Source organism: Camelina sativa, chromosome 3 (assembly GCF_030686135.1).
Source record: "Camelina sativa cultivar CO46 ecotype springtype chromosome 3, ASM3068613v1".
Lineage (NCBI taxonomy): Eukaryota > Viridiplantae > Streptophyta > Magnoliopsida > Brassicales > Brassicaceae > Camelina > Camelina sativa.
The window spans coordinates 30884702-30902736 of NC_141882.1; the positions used below are offsets into that span (position 1 = coordinate 30884702).

At 39.9% G+C, this 18035-nt stretch overlaps 7 protein-coding genes and 1 pseudogene across 12 annotated transcripts in view; 5 read left to right on the top strand and 3 right to left on the bottom strand.

Moving 5' to 3' along the window:
• LOC104778406 (protein neprosin) overlaps positions 1 to 18035 on the bottom strand; it is a 648080-nt gene that overhangs the window by 326273 nt on the left and 303772 nt on the right. The gene's annotated exons all lie outside the window — the stretch shown is intronic.
• On the bottom strand, positions 53 to 1776 carry LOC104778456 (uncharacterized). Of its 2 annotated transcripts, none has more exons than XM_010502910.3 (3): positions 1648 to 1776; positions 994 to 1061; positions 53 to 910 (listed from the first exon to the last, which is right to left on the bottom strand). In XM_010502910.3, exons 1-3 carry the CDS (start codon positions 1745 to 1747, stop codon positions 284 to 286), a joined length of 795 nt encoding a protein of 264 aa, XP_010501212.2. In that variant the 5' UTR covers positions 1748 to 1776; the 3' UTR covers positions 53 to 283. The 2 variants fall into 2 exon arrangements, with proteins under 2 accessions (XP_010501212.2, XP_087365128.1); XM_087509002.1 differs by lacking the exon at positions 1648 to 1776 and adding an exon at positions 1215 to 1516.
• LOC104778458 (poly(A)-specific ribonuclease PARN) lies at positions 1886 to 4834 on the top strand. 2 transcript variants are annotated; one of them, XM_010502911.3, is made up of 7 exons: positions 1886 to 2383; positions 2473 to 2603; positions 2748 to 3067; positions 3165 to 3278; positions 3434 to 3560; positions 3650 to 3920; positions 4006 to 4834. In XM_010502911.3, the coding sequence occupies exons 1-7, from the start codon at positions 2013 to 2015 to the stop codon at positions 4742 to 4744; spliced, it is 2073 nt and encodes a 690-aa protein (XP_010501213.2). In that variant the 5' UTR covers positions 1886 to 2012; the 3' UTR covers positions 4745 to 4834. The 2 variants fall into 2 exon arrangements, with proteins under 2 accessions (XP_010501213.2, XP_087363309.1); XM_087507183.1 differs by lacking the exon at positions 1886 to 2383 and having other exon boundaries at positions 2767 to 3067.
• Positions 5307 to 7556, bottom strand: LOC104778460 (cysteine synthase 2). The gene is given in 7 exon segments (XM_010502913.3): positions 5307 to 5887; positions 5992 to 6227; positions 6313 to 6702; positions 6788 to 6931; positions 7161 to 7235; positions 7345 to 7412; positions 7415 to 7556. Coding segments are annotated over 7 exon segments (1278 nt in total). The 3' UTR covers positions 5307 to 5664.
• Positions 7678 to 9223, top strand: LOC104778459 (small ribosomal subunit protein mS78 (rPPR3a) pseudogene; annotated as a pseudogene). The gene has a single exon (XR_015594636.1). The product of XR_015594636.1 is annotated as a small ribosomal subunit protein mS78 (rPPR3a) pseudogene (transcript).
• LOC104778461 (mitochondrial import inner membrane translocase subunit TIM50) lies at positions 9546 to 12175 on the top strand. Of its 2 annotated transcripts, none has more exons than XM_010502916.3 (10): positions 9546 to 9981; positions 10231 to 10328; positions 10431 to 10467; positions 10558 to 10619; positions 10723 to 10836; positions 10993 to 11097; positions 11183 to 11281; positions 11382 to 11538; positions 11640 to 11742; positions 11860 to 12175. In XM_010502916.3, exons 1-10 carry the CDS (start codon positions 9669 to 9671, stop codon positions 11903 to 11905), a joined length of 1134 nt encoding a protein of 377 aa, XP_010501218.1. In that variant the 5' UTR covers positions 9546 to 9668; the 3' UTR covers positions 11906 to 12175. The 2 variants fall into 2 exon arrangements, with proteins under 2 accessions (XP_010501218.1, XP_010501219.1); XM_010502917.3 differs by having other exon boundaries at positions 9561 to 9981; positions 10231 to 10319.
• LOC104778462 (zinc transporter 11-like) lies at positions 12469 to 13900 on the top strand. The gene is made up of 2 exons (XM_010502918.3): positions 12469 to 13215; positions 13300 to 13900. The coding sequence occupies exons 1-2, from the start codon at positions 12624 to 12626 to the stop codon at positions 13815 to 13817; spliced, it is 1110 nt and encodes a 369-aa protein (XP_010501220.2). The 5' UTR covers positions 12469 to 12623; the 3' UTR covers positions 13818 to 13900.
• On the top strand, positions 13952 to 17217 carry LOC104778463 (uncharacterized). 2 transcript variants are annotated; one of them, XR_015595548.1, is made up of 7 exons: positions 13952 to 14393; positions 14559 to 14754; positions 15044 to 15688; positions 15781 to 16032; positions 16341 to 16444; positions 16683 to 16721; positions 16980 to 17217. XR_015595548.1 is itself a non-coding variant. In XM_087508994.1 (4 exons), exons 1-4 carry the CDS (start codon positions 14236 to 14238, stop codon positions 15970 to 15972), a joined length of 1191 nt encoding a protein of 396 aa, XP_087365120.1. In that variant the 5' UTR covers positions 13967 to 14235; the 3' UTR covers positions 15973 to 16244. The 2 variants fall into 2 exon arrangements, 1 of the variants encoding a protein (XP_087365120.1); XM_087508994.1 differs by lacking the exons at positions 16341 to 16444; positions 16683 to 16721; positions 16980 to 17217 and having other exon boundaries at positions 13967 to 14393; positions 15781 to 16244.

Here is an 18035-nt window from a genome sequence, read left to right on the forward strand (position 1 = left end):
TAAACGAGTTTGATTAGAAAGTAAAAAAGAGAATCCTTGAAAAAAAAGAGAGTAGAAGCAAAAGCTAAAGACAATTCTCTGATTCTTTTCTTCACATCTAATGCCTTTTTTTGATTTCTTCCCTCATGACTTACAATATATTTTGAGACAGAATCACAAAAAACTTACTAATTTATTTACAAACTATTTGTCAAAAAGAATCATCATCACTTGCACATCTACACAAAGCTACTTCTAGTGCAATGAGGCATTAAGGGTGAGCTTATTAAAAAAAATAAAAGACTCAATCCTCGTAGTCAGGTACCTCAAACACCAGAAATTTTGTAGCAGAACTGACTGTCTTACCGTCTAGAGTCTTGCTTCTGAATATAGATGATGACAATGAAGAGGAAATATGACTCTTTCCGTGCATTCTGATGTTGTTTGCTGCCACAGTTACTTTCTTGCCTATCATCTCGTTTACATCCACAGAGTCTCCACGTTTCCTCTCCGGCGTTTTTGCTATGAAGCTGTTGAAACATTCAGTGTTTTTCATCTCAGCAGCACTTGCTATTGATGATGACGATCTTATGGTTTCAGGTTCAGGTGTGGAAGGACCAAGAAACTCTCTCTTGTCAAAAAACGTTTGTCTCTCAGCAGCAAGATTTTTTGTATTTGGTTTCGCCCTAGACTTGTTTGTCTTCTTGTTTTCACCTTGTTGGATCAGCGCAGTGACTCCTTCAATGCTGTTAGATATGGAGATGCCTTGTCTAATTTGCGCCTTCTCAATGCTGTTAGATATGCTTGGCTCTTGTGATCCGTTTACAACCCGAGCTTCTGCATGGATAAACCAGGGCTTTTGGTTATCCCGGAAGATGTACTTCATAGGCATCGACTCAACAAGGTAAAAAAAGCGAGACTTTCGTTTAACCTATACGACAGAAGAAGCAAACGTTAGAATGACTCTTTGCAAGCAATGGATTGAAAATGGAAATGCTTGCTTATTTGCATTACCATCAGACCACGAACTTGTATCTCCCCCATGCTCGATAAGCAACTTGCATGTGTCTTCTCGAGTTTTCCTGCAAAAGAAAACATTTTGCATTGCTACATGTTCTGATTGGTAAAAGGTAAGTATGAAAATAGTGTAACACAAACAAAAAAGATCATTATTCTTCAATTTGAAGACACAAGACAAAAAGCAAAAAAAAAAAAAGAGGAAAACAGAACAATACATGTGCAATCTCATCTCATCTGATGATGTCCTGAAGAAACAAATGAAGTTAACAAATGAACTGAGAAAGGCCACTGTGCAGGTCCTCAAGTGTGTAATAGACAGAACATCAGAAGAGAAAACAAACACCAATGATGCAGAAGACAATGTGAAGAGAACACTTGTTTTCAATGCTCATCATTGGAGTCATTACCTTAAAATTTATCTGTAACATCCAGCAAAAGTTTTCATCCCACAAATGCGCATGCATACATTATACATCCAGAAAGATTGAATCCAAGAATCCTACCAGTCAGTACACACCTATAAGCTAAGTTTCGAAATTGAGAAACCGAGAAAGACCAAAACTTTATAGAACACTGTAGCCTACGGAGTACAAAATCGAAAGATAAAAAGAGGGTTTTTATTTAGAGGGTGGTATCGAGCTTACTTACTCTTGAAATCTGCCGCTGTGATATCCAGAGGAACCGTCATGACGATTCCAGTTCCCAAGTTAGTCTCAGTGAAGACAGCCACTTCTTCTGCAAACGCCATTGTGTAACACAACGGTGGCGAAGTTGGTGCGTTTTGTAATTTGTTCGTCGGAAAAATAAAAACAAACCACGCTGTTTTCAAGCCATGTAAAGACAAATGCTTGCAGTTTTTATTGATCTAAAAACGGCAGACTGTGTTAGTGTATATTTCAAAAGACTGAAATTTTTAAAACGGTACGTTTGGTTATCGGAGTCTTCTCTTCCACCGATGAGCAAAACCTAAACAATGGTTGTTTGATTCTCTCTCTCTCTCTCTGTTCAAAAAAATGCGCCGGCACAAGCAATGGCCTTTGAGGCCTCTTCTTGCCTACAGCTTCTGCTCTTCGGCGGCGGAGAGAGTTAGTACCTCAACGGCTGCGGCGGCGACGGCGGCTTTTCCGTTGAAGCATGTGACGAGGTCGAACTTCGAGACGACGCTGAATGATCTGCGTGCACTCGTGAAGGCTGCGGATTTCGTGGCGATTGACCTAGAGATGACTGGCGTGACGAGCGCGCCGTGGCGAGACTCCTTAGAGTTCGACCGCTACGACGTCAGATACCTCAAAGTCAAAGACTCCGCCGAGAAATTCGCCGTCGTTCAGTTCGGCGTATGTCCCTTTCGTTGGGATTCTCGAACTCAGTCATTCGTTTCCCACCCGTTAGTGTCCTCTCTCTATCTCTCTTTCTCCTTCTCTCTTTACCTTAAAATTGTGTTGCTTTGCCGATGGGTTTGTCTATTTTGGGCAGGCACAATTTCTTTGTATTTCCTCGGCAAGAGCTCACATTTGATCCACCAGCTCATGAGTTTCTCTGCCAGACGACTTCCATGGATTTTCTCGCCAAGTATCAATTTGATTTCAACACTTGCATACATGAAGGTGCTTCCTTTCTCCTTTTTGTTTGATCCTTATGTTTGCATTCCACATTTGGATGTTCTGAAGACAAAAATAGAGTTAAGCAGTCAAGTCTGTTTTGGAAGTGTAGTTAGTCCTCGAGGAATTCACATATTTGAATAATCCCAGGAATATCTTATTTGTCCAGACGACAAGAGGAAGACGCAAGTAAGCGTTTGGAAACGCTATACAGCGAGGAGGGGATTGATTCATCGGGTGAAACAGAGGATTTAAAGTTGGTGCGATTGGCGGATGTTCTATTCGCTGAAAGGATGAAGAACATGCTGAATGAATGGCGGACTGGCCTGTTACATGGTGGGAATGTATCCTCTGAGTCTCCAAGGATCTCAAATGGATCAACTCAGAGTACTGAAACCGTGTTTCACCACATGCGTCCAGCTCTCAGCCTCAAGGGTTTCACTTCTCATCAGCTCAGAGTTATTATCTCGGTAATGCTCTCTGTTCTAAGATTGATCTCTGTTGTTCATCTTTTCTTTAGACTGTTTTTTCTTTTAATCTGTTGGCTCTGTATTTTGGCTTTTGTAGGTTTTAGGAAAGCATTTTGGAGATCTTGTCTACTTACATTCAGATGATAAAAGTTCATGTTCACAAGACTTTGTAGTGTACACTGAATCAGAATCGGACAAGGAAAATCTCATGGTAAGGTAGCATTACATTGCTGGAAAGATATGTTACTATTTGAATCTTGACTGGGAATGATGAAGTGAAGATGATCTAGCTGTAATGTAGTCACTGATTCTTCTACTTAAAAGCCTTCTTTAATTTAGATATCATTAATGTGTATCTATTCACAGAAGGAGGCAAAGGATGAGCGCAAGAGAGTGGGGGAAAGAAAAATACAATCTGCAATCGGCTTCCGTCAAGTGATTGATCTACTTGCTTCAGAGAAGAAGTTGATTGTTGGCCACAATTGTTTCCTCGGTATGCAAGCAAGTTGCTTCTCTATACGTCTATGAAGGTTTTGTAACATAATGATCCCTCGCTCTAACCATTTTGTTCATCTGACACAGATATTGCACATGTATACAGCAAATTTGTTGGTCCTCTTCCTTCAACAGCTGAGAAATTCGTCGCCTCCATTAACAGTCACTTTCCTTACATTGTTGACACCAAAATACTCTTAAATGTGAACCCAATGTTGCATCAGCGGATGAAAAAGTCCAGTACATCACTATCCTCCGCGTTTTCTTCGTTATGTCCGCAAATCGAGTTTTCTTCAAGATCCTCGGACTCGCATCTTCAGCAGCGTCTCAAGATTGATGTTGAAGTAGACAACATCAGGTTTGTTCCTTCTTTATTCTCGGCATGAACACTTGACTGTGTTCTGATTTAAACTGTTTTTTAACGGACGTTTTCTCCGCTTCAGGTGTTCTAACTGGAATGCAGGAGGAAAACATGAAGCCGGTTATGATGCTTTCATGACAGGTTGCATCTTTGCGCAGGCATGCAATCATCTAGGGTTCGACTTCACACAGCATTCGCAATCAGATAACTTGGCCCAGAATGAGAAACTTGAGAAGTACATCAACCGTCTTTATCTCAGCTGGACAAGAGGTGATATCATCGACCTTCGAACAGGCCATACTAATGCAGATAACTGGCGAGTCTCAAAGTTTAAGTACGAGAATATTGTCCTCATCTGGAACTTCCCACGAAAACTGAAGGCTAGAGAGATCAAAGAATGCATCTGCAAAGCCTTTGGCTCGGTTTCCGTCATCTCTGTCTACCACATTGATGACTCTGCGGTTTTTGTCTTGTTCAAGAATTCAGAACTTGTCTGTGACTTCCTAAAGCTTAAGCGGCAGCTGGAGTCAAGCGATGGTCCAGTTTCGGTTCTTCACCCATTATCCAAGATCCTCGAAGGTGGAAACACTGGAGCTGCAGACTACGAAGCATACAAAGAGATTTGCAGCTCTCATATCTCAGAGATCCTATTCTCTGACCAAGCTGAAACAGTTGGTGTGAAATCGAGAACAAGACCCGACCCACAAGATGAGACTGATAGAAGAGAAGAGAGCACAGTCGCTGTGACTCACAAAGCATCGGATTTGATTGATGCTTTTTTGGCCAATAGAGTTGAAGTCGAAACTGCTACGACTAATTAACTAAGCTAGCTAGTTTTTTTCTTTTTTTTTGTGTGTCAACGTGAAACGCAATAATTTAATACAAGATTATTTGTTTTTGCGTGACCAAAATTTTGAAACAGAAACAGGTGAAATAATGTGCGAACTATCAGGTATTAATCTCAAACAATTGATCCAATGGAGATGTCTATCTCAATCAAGTTATCTTCTGCTTCAATTTCTTCCCATATCTCGATGATCATCATCTCCTCATAATACTCTTCTTTGGTCATCAAACGTTTCTTCGCACTCTTCAACTTCTCTTCCCTTTCTTCTCCCACCAGAGAAATTTCTATCAACCCATCTTCCTCTTCGTGTAGATTGGTTCTGGTATCCTGACCTTCAAGCTCCTCCTGATCATGAAAGTAATATTTGGGTTTCTTGTTGAACACGTCACTTGCGTAGAGAATGTCAGAGAGAAACAAGATTGGGATAGTTATGAGAATGCAAAGATTCTTAAAGAAAGAAAGTGACGAGATCAATAGTGGCTTGTTGACTCCATTTTTTGCCATTGTTGGGGTCATTAAACCTTACACAAACCGACTTACACATGGAAGGAGGATTTTGGATATATATCTTTATAAGAACTTTAAGTTTCTAATAGAATGCATTCAACACAGACAAGATCTAATGGATACAAAGACAAAATCTGATTACATGTTCCCCATAATCTTGTAATGGAGCCCATTAGGTCAGGACTTGTGGTCAATTGAGGAGACAGGTGTTAAATGCAGTTATGGGAGTTTCAGAGGTCAGACACATGTATTGTTGCTTTGACTTTCTCCCGTTGATTCCAGACGTAGCTATTGTCTCCAAGAATATGTCACCATCATGTGAACCGAGAAACCCGCTGCAGACCTAGGCTTGATGAAATCTGAAGCTACTCTAACAGATAGATAGTTTCACTTAATGCCGAGGAACTCTAATCCGATAGCGGTTGGACTCAATCCATATCGATCCCAGTACTTAGGGTCGTGAAACTTGCTTAGATGTCTCATTCCGCTATCACAAAGAATGGTGACAATTGTGTGACCAGGACCAATGGTTTGAGCCACCCTCACTGCCCCAACACAGTTCATAGCTGAGGAGCTACCAAGAAAAAGCCCATCATTCTCCAGAAGAAACCTACGAACATAAAAAAGAAAGATATCAAGATCCCAACTTCTACAAAATATTTATCAGTATTATCTAAAACAGGTATGTAGAAACATATAAAGAATGAGCACTACCTCGACATCTCAACCGCTTCTTTATCAGTACCACGAAAACCGCCATCAAGTTTTGCCATGAGGAAGTTTTTAGTAAGCCTGTTGATTCCTATCCCTTCTGTTATTGTATCAAATGGGTTCTTTAGTCGACGCCCTTCAGCTTCCTCTCTTGTGTACATCACTCCCCGTGTTACTTTATTGTACAGACCGGATCCAGGAGGATCGATCAGGAAGCATTTAACTCTTTCATTCTTTTCCTGTTTAAAAGCAGAAGAAACTTCTGAGTTTTTGTGTTTATAACATACATAAATTACCCATTCATAAAGCTGTGATGAACCATACCTGCAGAAACCTTGAAACGCCAGCTAAAGTACCGGCGGTACCCGCAGCAGCAACAAAGGCGTCGATGTTGCCATGAGTCTGGTGCCAGATTTCAGGGCCAGTACCTTCATAGTGAGCCCTATAATTTGCCAAGTTTTCAAATTGATCTGCGAAGAAGCCACCTGTAACTGAATCTGAGAAAAAGGAAGGCTCTTTCTCTTCCGCAACTGTGCAACCATTAGTTTTCGCCTGGTGTATGCCATTTGATTCGCGTTCTAGTCTTCTCTTTGATGCTAACTCGTTTGCTTCCTCAGCCCGTCGCCTGGCAATGTTGACAAAGTGATCTTTGTGAGTTATTGAGACTGGCCTCACCCTCTCAACAGTAGCTCCAAGGGCTTCAATTATTTGAGACTAAAATAAGTCCAACACAATACAAATTTGAGTATATAAATGCATATAGAGAAAATGGGTATCATCAAAGTGTTTGAAAGATAACCTTTTCAATAGCAGCATCATCAGGTATAACAACATGACATTTACACCCGTATGCTGGAGCAACCGTAGCAAGACTAATGGCAGTACTCCCCGCACTACCCTCTGTTACAACTCCTCCCGGGAATAGCTTACCAGATTCCAAAGCCTAAACAAAATAAATCAGGGTTCTCTGACTCTCTTCTAGAATTCACTTATACCATATTAACTGGAAGTTGTATTGCAAAACACTAATATGAATAAGCCAAGCTGATGAATTTTAATCACTGACATTGTTAAGAATCTTAAGACGCAATTTAACCCAAGTTGTCATTCTAACTGCTAAGAGCAGGACACAATCTAAGAAGTAGAAATTTGAAACCTTTACTATGTGTTACCTCTTGAATGATCTTCACAGCAACTCTATCTTTAACGCTACCTCCTGGATTCAAAAACTCGCATTTACCAAGAATCTGAAGACCAGAAGAAACAAAGTAGAATTTAAAAAATTGCAACTTTAACTCATAATTTGCACTAAAGTCAGAACAAATCGACACTAGATAAAGATAATTCGAGAAAAACCTCACATCCAGTAGCCTCAGAGAGACTATTGATACGAATCAGAGGAGTATTGCCAATGGCATCGACGACCCGTTTCTCATACTCAGCTTCTCCTTCCTCTTCCTCTTCTTCTTCTCGGAGAGGCGGATGAAGAAGCTCCAGTAACAGTAAGAAGAAAGCAACACCATCGCCGCTGCAGCAACAACAGCGCCAGTTACCTTAACAGGCGCCATTGAAGCTCTCACCACCTCCTCCTCCTCCGTATTCAAACCGGTCAAGTAATGTAATTTAGGTCGTCGGCAAAGGCAACTCTCTTTCTATTATTTTTTTATTCTAATCCCCAATCTTCCCATTAATTAAAAATACGGCACTAATGTTTATAAATTATCAAATGCATCCTTCTTTTGATTAGTTCTTATTCTTAAACCCGTGTCCTGAAACCCTCGGCACACTATCAAAACGATGTCGTCTCTATCTCGTGTTCTCCGTGGCATTTCTACGATCCGCCGTTTTTCCTCCGCCGCCACCGTAGCCTCCGAAACCACGGCAGTCTCGGCCGCAATCTCGCCACCTCAAAAGTCACTTGCCAGTATAGTAAATGGCGAACGAAACCCCAAACAGATCGTGGAGAAGTTCAAGAAGGCATGTGAGTCGGATCGGTTCCGGAATAACATAGCCGTGTACGATAGAACCGTGCGCCGCCTCGTCGCAGCTAAGAGATTAAACTATGTCGAAGAGATTTTGGAGGAGCAGAAGAAGTACCGCGACATGTCAAAGGAAGGATTCGCGGCGAGGATCATTTCTCTCTACGGGAAAGCGGGTCTGTTTGAAAAAGCCCAGAAGGTGTTCGACGAAATGCCTGAAAGAAACTGCAAAAGGTCAGTGTTATCCTTCAATGCCTTGCTTAGTGCATATGGGCTTTCCAAGAAATTCGATGTGGTTGTAGAACTTTTCAACGAGTTACCAGGAAAGTTATCAATCAAACCAGATATTGTATCTTACAACACTTTGATCAAGGCGTTGTGTGAGAAGGGTTCTTTACCCGAAGCTGTTGCATTGCTTGATGAGATCGAGAACAAGGGTTTGAAACCTGATATAGTCACATTCAACACAATTCTACTGTCGTCGTATCTAAAGGGACAGTTCGAGCTAGGGGAAGAGATATGGGCTAAAATGTTGGAGAAGAATCTAGCGATAGATGTCAGGACTTACAATGCTCGGTTGCTTGGGTTAGCCAACGAGGTGAAATCAAAAGAGCTAGTTAGTCTCTTCGAAGAACTGAAGGCTAGTGGGATCAAACCTGATGTTTTCAGTTTCAATGCTATGATTAGAGGGTCTATCAATGAAGGAAAAATGGATGAAGCTGAGTCGTGGTACAAAGAAATTATGAACCATGGGTATCGTCCTGATAAAGCCACGTTTGGTTTATTGCTACCTGCTATGTGTAAAGCAGGCGACTTTGAGTCTGCGATTGAGCTCTGCAAGGAGACATTCAGTAAGCGGTATCTTGTCGGTCCAACAACGTTGCAGCAGGTAGTTGATGAATTGGTGAAAGGGTCCAAGAGAGAAGAAGCTGAGGAGATTGTGGAGATTGCAAAGACCAATGATTTCTTAAAGTTCAAGCTAAATTTGCCGTCCCAGGAAGAGTAGTAAGTGGTTCATTCTGCTACTCGCACACTCTAGTGTCTTGTTACATTGTGTGAGAGCCCCTTAGTTTGCGGATGTTGCCCAGTTTGTGGCTTTTCTACTTGTTTGAAGTAACTTTCCTCTTATGGGGGAGGAAAACATGTTTCTTTCTATGTAGTAGTTTGGTTATTTGAGTTTGACAAAAAACAGCATGTAGTCGAGTTCTAGGCAGAAGAAACGCTACACATTTAATAAAAAAAATTTGGTTATTAAAGGGTAGTATTTCTCAAAAATAAATTGCATTTCCCTTGAACCTCGACATAAATGTTGTAAGAAACTTCATTAATTAGATATTAAAATCCTGAAAGAAAAAAAGGGAAAAAAAATGTATTCACATAGTATCATAATTACACTGTTTGTCACTGTGTAAAATGTGTGTTACAATGAAATGATAATCTTGGTAAACAAGTAAAAAAAAAAAAAAAAAAAATCAATATTGATGGCGTGGACAAAAAATATCGGAGTTGAAATAAACCGACTGCCAAACAGTCGATAAGAGTCTTTAAATGAGAGCCCAATTAGTTAAACCTGTTTCCAAACACACTCATTTGTTTATTATTTTCATTTCCTCCGATCGCACACACAAATTCAAAACCCTACTTCAACCCTTGCTGCGATTCACAGAGAGCTTAGGGGGAAGAAAACGCCGAAATCGGAAAATGGCGTCTATAGTTCTTCGATCTCGTATTTTGTCAAGATTGACGAAGCCTAGATCTCGTAACCTGAGATTATTCTCTTCTGCGGAAGCTTCTTCCTCGAATTCTACATCGAGGTATCAAGGAATCTCCTCTGGCCAGTCCGTGTTTTCTGATTTTCCACCGCCAAATCAGCCTCTTCCGCCGCCTCCTCCTCAAGCGGAAGCTGCAGCCGCGGCAGCGGTGGGAAAGGAACGGAAAGGTCTTAAGTATCTTGGTTACGCACTCACCTGGGCACTCACTGGTGCTACCGCCGCTACCGGTTACGCAAGTTTTGGTCTGTACTTTCATTCCCTTCCATTTATAAAATAACTTTTTTTCCTCTCCCGTAGATTACTATTTTTGATCGGCTTTGCAAAGCTGCTCTTGCTGTGAAATGTGTTGTTGTTAAGTAGTCGCGGCATTGCGTTCCAGTTTCTTTATGTGTGGATTTTGAATTCAGTGTTCTTCACTTGGTTGAAGCATGAAATCACTCGCTGTTGACTCTTTTAGTTCTGATTCATACTTCTTTTGTTTCGTTTTACAGCTTACACAATGGATGAAGTGAACGAAAAGACTAAGGCGTTCCGAGAATCAGCTAAGAAGACGCCAGTTATTAATTCTTCTGGCATTGATGTGATTGATGTGAGTATCTCGAGTCCTACTTAACCCTCCTTGTGCTGTCAAGTTTCCTCGCTTTAAAATATTGTTTTATAAGCTTCGCTGAATGTACTCATCTCTCTGCAGAAATATCAAACTATGTTGTACTCTACTGCGATGACAGGTACAGTCCTTTCGCCACTGTCATCATAACTTACAATAGTATGTGTTTAATTAAGCATAGCATGAGTTGGTTTGCTTGAATTCTGATCAGGTTCTGCTAAAGCCATTGATAAGTATTTGGAGCTTAGGGAAATTGTGGAGGAACATGTGAAAGTACGTCCTTTCACCAAGAAACAATATTGCTTTTTGTTGCACCTTTTTTTTTGCTCTTCTAATTTCTTCTATAATTCTTATTTTCTTACCGTTTCCCTAATAGGGCTTTGCGGAACCTCCCTCGGAAAAGCTTCTCCCTGATTTGCACCCCGCAGAACAGCATGCATTTACTCTAGTTCTTGATTTGAACGAGACACTGCTTTACACAGACTGGAAGGTAGCAATTTCATTGATTTACTGGTCATCAAAAACTTGCATCATAGACGTGAATATCTAGGCTCAGAGTATCTAAGCAGTCCTGGTGAACTGATTTGGTTTCTTAAGTAAAGCTGTATTTAACCTTTTCTGCCTTCATATTTACAAAAATGTTTAGCGAGAAAGGGGGTGGAGGACATTCAAAAGACCAGGTGTGGATGCATTCTTGGAGCATCTTGGGAAATTCTATGAGATTGTCGTGTATACTGATCAGATGGATATGGTAAAGTCCCCACTGGTTTGTTTTAGTTTTTTTGCTTGTAGTGTCATAGTAATGCGACAACTAACACTATTTTCATTGCTTCTAGAACTTAGGGCCGATCTGTGAGAAGTTAGACCCAAATCGCGTCATACGTTTTGCGCTGGGAAGAGTCGCTACTAAATATGAGAATGGAAAGCACTATAGGGTACGTAAGCAGCTAGTTTTATCTCTGTCAAATAATTTTTTCCTACTTGCCACATTACATTAGCTGTTTCTCAACTGGCTGTTAAAAATTCCTGCTGCAGGATCTGTCGAAGCTGAACAGAGATCCGAAGAAGATTCTCTATGTTAGCGGAAATGCCTTTGAAACAACCCTTCAGCCAGAGAATAGCGTGCCAATCAAGCCTTACAAACTTGAAGCTGACGACACGGCCCTAGTTGACCTGATACCCTTTCTTGAATGTCGGTATTTTGTAGTGTGGAATAACATAAGTTCTAGTCCAGTCTTGTGAGCAGCCTTTATCAGTGTTGTCTGGTTGATTCTTCCTGTTTTTGTTATGCAGATGTAGCACGTAACGCTCCAGCTGACATCAGACCGGTTCTAGCCTCTTACGAGAGAAAAGATATTGCCAAAGAGTTCCTTGACAGGTCCATAGAGTATCAAAAGTGAGTCGATATATCAGAACTTTTTCTTTACCCCAGTCGTATCAATGCATTAAACTATTAGCTAGTGTCCCCCACTAAGACTGTTATATATATATATATATATATATCTGTACGCAGGCGAATGCAAGAACAACGGGGACAAGGCCGATTCTGGAGGCGTTAAAGGATCTAATATTTTATGTATAGCGAGAGACAGTTATATCGTCATTGATGCTGCGCACTATAAAATAGGAACAAGAGGTACTGTTCATCGCTATGGGTTTAGGTAAAATTCAAACTAAAATGGATGGTGTCTTTCTCATCAAGGAGTTGTTATGTCTTTGCCCAATTTTCCTCGCCTTTGTCTCTGATTTCCATAGAAAACTTCTCTTTGAGAAAACTAAAAAAAAAAAAAAAAAATTATCAAATTGAAGGTTCATTTTTCGTTGACTAACAACAATACAGTTTCCTCTGATTTTTTTTTGTTGCTCTTTTTAACAAATTGAGTTATGATTATGAACTTTTTAGACATTCTTGGTTGAAACGTCTGTTGGTAGGTATTGCTAAAAAAAAGTGTAATTTACCTTTTCTAGTACGCTAGTCTCTGTCTGTTTTAATGCGTAAGGTGCAAAATATCAGGTCTACAATTAGGTCAATCAACCTCTCCTTTAGAATTTTTTTTATTTATTTTATATTTAATTCAGTTAACAGATTTATCTTGTTTATCTGAACCAAATAATTGAACTTGTTTTCTTCATAAATATGAATTCATCGAAAGATAAGTCTATGTCTAGCAACCAATTGCAAAGTTCCTTCACCTGTAATCCTTTTCAATGTGTAAGTTGTAATCAACCAATCAAAAAAACCATAAATTTATGGTTATGTAGTACAAAACTCCATCCATGACTTTTAGTTTATATAGTACGACTCTTTTAAACACCACTTATTTATTACACGACATATCTAAATCTCTGAACTTGGAATCACGGACACATAAACTCACTAAAGATATAATTCACATGTCTCGTCCTCTTCTCATCGTCTTCTTCCTCTTTCTTGTCTTGGTCGTCCCTTGTCTCTCCCATGGAACCGGAGCAGACCACGACGACGATGAGGCCCCGCCCGTTAAGAGTAGTTCTGATCTCAAATCAAAATCCTTAATCTCTGTCAAAATAGGTTGCCTTGTCATCATCTTTGTCCTCACGTTCATAAGCGGAATATCTCCTTATTTCTTGAAATGGAGTGAAGGGTTTTTGGTTCTTGGAACACAATTCGCCGGAGGAGTGTTTCTTGCAACCGCCTTGATGCATTTCTTGTCAGATGCTGATGAGACGTTTCGGGATTTGTTGACGGCTGAAGGAGAGTCGGAGCCTTCTCCGGCCTACCCATTTGCTTATATGTTGGCTTGTGCTGGTTTTATGCTGACAATGCTTGCTGATTCTGTCATCGCTCATATCTACTCAAAGAAGACCCAAAGGGATTTGGAGCTTCAAGGTACCAAAAAGTTTCTAACTTGTTGTGAATCTCAAATTGATAATTAGAAACGGTTAGTGAGTGTTGAAAGTTTGGTGCTTTCAGGAGGAGAAGACAAATCGAGACAGACTTCAGCAACAACTGAAACATCGGTCGGAGATAGCATTCTATTGATCGTAGCTCTCTGTTTCCACTCTGTTTTCGAAGGCATAGCAATTGGGATCTCAGAGACAAAATCAGATGCTTGGAGAGCTCTATGGACAATAACACTCCACAAGATATTTGCAGCGATCGCCATGGGAATTGCTCTCCTCCGTATGATCCCTGACCGTCCTTTATTCTCCTCAGTCACATATTCTTTCGCATTCGCCATCTCTAGCCCAATCGGTGTAGCGATCGGGATAGTCATCGATGCAACCACTCAAGGGTCGGTCGCTGATTGGTTATTCGCGGTTTCGATGAGCTTGGCGTGTGGGGTTTTCGTGTATGTGTCAGTGAATCATTTGTTGGCAAAAGGGTATACACCAAACAAGAAGGTTCATGTCGATGAGCCTCGTTATAAGTTTTTAGCTGTGTTGTTTGGAATTGTTGTCATCGCCATTGTTATGATATGGGACACTTGAAAGAAAGAAAAAAAAACACCAATTGTTTCAAAATATTGTTATGGATGTTCGATTTTGGATCATTAATATGCATTTTCTACCAATCCTTTCGTTAGACTTGACTACTTTTGGCAATAAATAATATCACAAGAGTTGTTATATAAAACGGTACGGATTAATAAGATGGGCCTGTAATTGTTTTTTTAGGATGAGAAAAAAAAAAAAAGAGCTTCTTCTTCAAACCGAGACCTATCTGAGTCGACTCGTAAACGAAACGAGTTGATGATTACTGGATTAGCTTTTTCGTGATTCTCGTCTCCGTTGGTCGTCATTTCTCTGATATCGATTATTACTTATATTGTCGACTATCGAATTCCTTTGAATCGAATTTTTTAGATTATTTGAAGGCGGCGGGCATATGTGAAGTGAAATCGTGGTGATGAATTTGGGGGATTTGAACAAAGTCTGGGAAGTTAAGGCTCTGAAGAAGAAAACTAGAGCAGATGAAGCCACGAAGATTTTGGAGAAGGTAGCGAATCAAGTTCAACCCATTATGACTAGACGAAAATGGCGTGTCAAGCTTCTCTCTGAATTCTGGTAATTAAAAAGGGTTTTCATGTCGCTTCCTTCTTCTTTTTCCTTATCATCTCTTCTACATTAATTATATCATTCTCTGCCATTTCTGTGGAAGAATGATACAAAGTAATTGACTTTTTAGGGTTTCATCAATGACGTTTGTTCTTTGATTTTTGAAATTGGCAGCCCAAAAAATCCAAGGCTATTGGGGGTGAATGTAAATAGAGGCGTGCAAGTGAAACTGAGGCTTCGGAGGGTAAACCATGATGGAGATTTTTTATCGTACCATGAAGTTCTTGACACCATGCTCCATGAGCTTTGCCACAACGCCCATGGTCCTCATAATGCAAGTTTCTATAAGCTTTGGGATGAACTGCGAAAGGTATTTTGATTCATTCTTTTCATGTTTATTTGACCACTTCCTGAGTTGCATCATTGAAGCTGATGATTTTATGATTCGTCCTTTCATTCATGCATATGAGATGTGCTTGTATTAGTATAACTAGTACGATTTAGAGTTCCTCTTACTAGTATTTGAAGTGAAATCAATAGTTTACGAATGTTTCATATCCAGGGGAATGCACTGTCTTACTATTGCAGAAAAATTATTGCATTACCAATGTTTCATTTGTTTCTGCAAACCGCTTTTTGACTTATTCCATTACATCTAGGAATGTGAGGAGTTGATGTCAAAGGGTATAACAGGGACAGGGCAAGGATTTGATGTTCCTGGTAAACGTTTGGGTGGAGTTTCTCGTCAGCCTCCTCTCTCATCTCTCCGAGCAACTGCAGCTTCAGCAGCAGAAAAAAGAGTGCGTGCCGGTACTCTTTTACCCTCAGGACCCCATCGTCTTGGTGGTGATAGCAACATTATGTCAGATCTTAGTCCAATTCAGGCTGCTGCAATGGCTGCAGAAAGGCGTTTAAATGATGATATTTGGTGTGGTTCCCAATCCACAGAGGGTTTAGAAGACGAAGAGAATGATAGTGAAACTTGTAAGGAACCCATTTCCGAAAGAGTAGATTGCACAAGCTCGATTGCAAAATCAGTAAAAAGATGTAATAGCTGGTCCAATGCCAGCTTTGGCCCTCAGTGTGGATCAGATGTTATTGATTTGACGGAGGAAACACCTGAAACAAGATGTACTAAAAGAAGTTGCAGCTCAGGTGATCAAGGTCCTTCTTGTTCCAAAGATGAACCGAACTTTGGTTTCATGAATTCATCAGTAACTTTTCCTTCCACAAGCCATGATGCAAACCACAACAGAGAAGAACCTTCAATGTGGGAGTGTGCAGAATGCACCTTATTGAACCCGGTATGTAGTGTATGTTTTTCAAGTTTAAACTTAGAAACTTCTCATTATCTCTATTCTGTTTTTCATTATATGTCTTAATTTTCTTCCACCAGTCATTAGCTCTAATATGTGAGCTATGCACTGCCCTAAAGCCAAAGGAAAGGGGGATGAAACACAAGGTTTGGACTTGCAAATTCTGCACACTTGAAAATGAGGTGAAGTTAGAGAAATGTGAGGCTTGTGGTCAGTGGAGATACTCTTATGGAGCACCACTGTCAACAGGTGCTCCTAATGTTGGCACTTGAGGGAGTCACCAATCTTCTACAAGGATCTAAAGTCAAACTCTTGCCATTTTTTGTAGCCAAGTAACTAGATTCTCCAAGTTCTGTAAACTGTGTCCCAACTTGGGCTTGTGGCTGTGTTATGTATGCAGAGTAGGAGTATTAAATTAATAGGTAGAAAGAGTATTTTGATTTTGCAAACAGTAAAAAAAATTTGATGGGTAAACGCAATGGAAAAGATTTTTCCCTTGGAATAATGATTTTTGAGGAAGCTGAATGAGAAAAATATTGTGGTATTTTGATGGTGGGTTTGTAAGTTTGACGTTGTCGGCTTCTTGTTTTACACAGGGGATCTCTTAGTTTTCGTTGATTCCATCTTCTATCTATGGCAGTTTCAGTTTCTGGCCCCTTGAACACTCGCTTCATCGACCAAGTCCTGAAACCTTAGGCCCATTGCCTTAAGTTAATTGAGAAACTTGTATCCAAGGCATCCAAGGTAAGCTTTTCTTCTTAAATATTCTCAGAACCTGTATTCTTTGATTTCTAAAATGTGATGCTTTTTTGTTACGCCTGCTTTGCGGATTAATTAGCTTACTCGAGAGAAATTATTTTTTTTCTTTCTATCCTTTGTGTTACATTAAGCTGTGTGAACTTCCCAGTTTGACTTATATTTGAGATTTTGTTTGCTGTTGTGAACATTTATTTACATACATTGTGTGTTTGTGTGTGAACAGGTACCAAGCTCTTCTTCAATCAGTTCAGACACGGATAAGGTATAGTTTATGGCTGTTATAACAAACTACAATAAGTCAAGTGTAGACTGTAGAATTGTTCAAATATCCTGTGCGTTTTTGTTAGGATTGTAAAATTTTAAAAACTGCTCTTTTTGTTAGGATATGGTGAGGATTTTTCAAACTTTCTGGTTTATAAACCTGTTGACACAGTAGAGTGTTGAGGAATATGAGTTTCCCTAAAGTAGATAGTATCTTCAGTCTGTGTATATATGCCTGAGTTGTTTCTTGATTTCATAGTGGTGCATTATATTGGATGGTTCTGAAGATGTTTTGAGGAACTTCTGGTCGTTTATATCTTCGCCGTTCCTTATTTCACTTTTAGTCTCAACTGTAACTGTGGGATTCCCAGATAGGAATTGATGAAAAATGTCACAAAAAGTGGTTTTATGGGTCATAAAGCCTGATGAATGTCCTAGTATAATTGACTCTAGGTATCTGTAATGTAGTTTCTGAAATCAATATGGTTGGACCAAAACTCTTTAAGTCTTAACTAGATATGAATGCAAGGTTGCATGATTCTGGCCTTCTGGGTTACTCCAGGAAATGTGGGGGAAGCTTGCTTACGTACCGTACCCATGTGGAAATTATAAGTAGATCGACATCTTTATTTATATATCAAATTAAATTTATGTCATATATATTTCGGCAAAGGAATCTTATCAAATCGGCTTGATACCAAAAATAAGAAGAGCAGCTTGCATTTAAATGGTCAGTTAACAATAGGTTAACTAATTGAATAGAGGTTGTTGAACTTGCGTATGTGACACTAGAGCTAGCTAGCTACCTCCTCATGCATGAACGATTCGTGAACAACCACCGTCTCATATTCTTAGTTTAAATACGCATTTCACTTCTCGTACCCTCAAAAGAAATATAATACAAACAAATCACTAATTTTCCTTAATTGGCATGATGATCAAGTTTCTCTTGTTAACTCTTCTAATGATCATCTCTCCGATTTGGGCCGAGAATGATCTGATGATAAATGAATGCCACAATGCACAAGCTCCGACCACGTGCATGCAATGTCTTGAATCCGACCCAACCTCCGTTCATACTGACCCTGTTGGTATCGCCGACATCGTCATACACTGTCTCGACTCTCGCCTCAATATCATCATCAAGCAAGTTTGACTTATATTTGAGATTTGTCTGCTCTTGTGAACAATCATTTGCATACATTGTGTGTTTGCGTGTGTGAACAGGTACTGAGCTCTTCTTCAATCAGTTCAGACACGGAAAACGGAATAAGGCATATATAGTTTACAGTATAGTTTATGGCTGTTATAACAA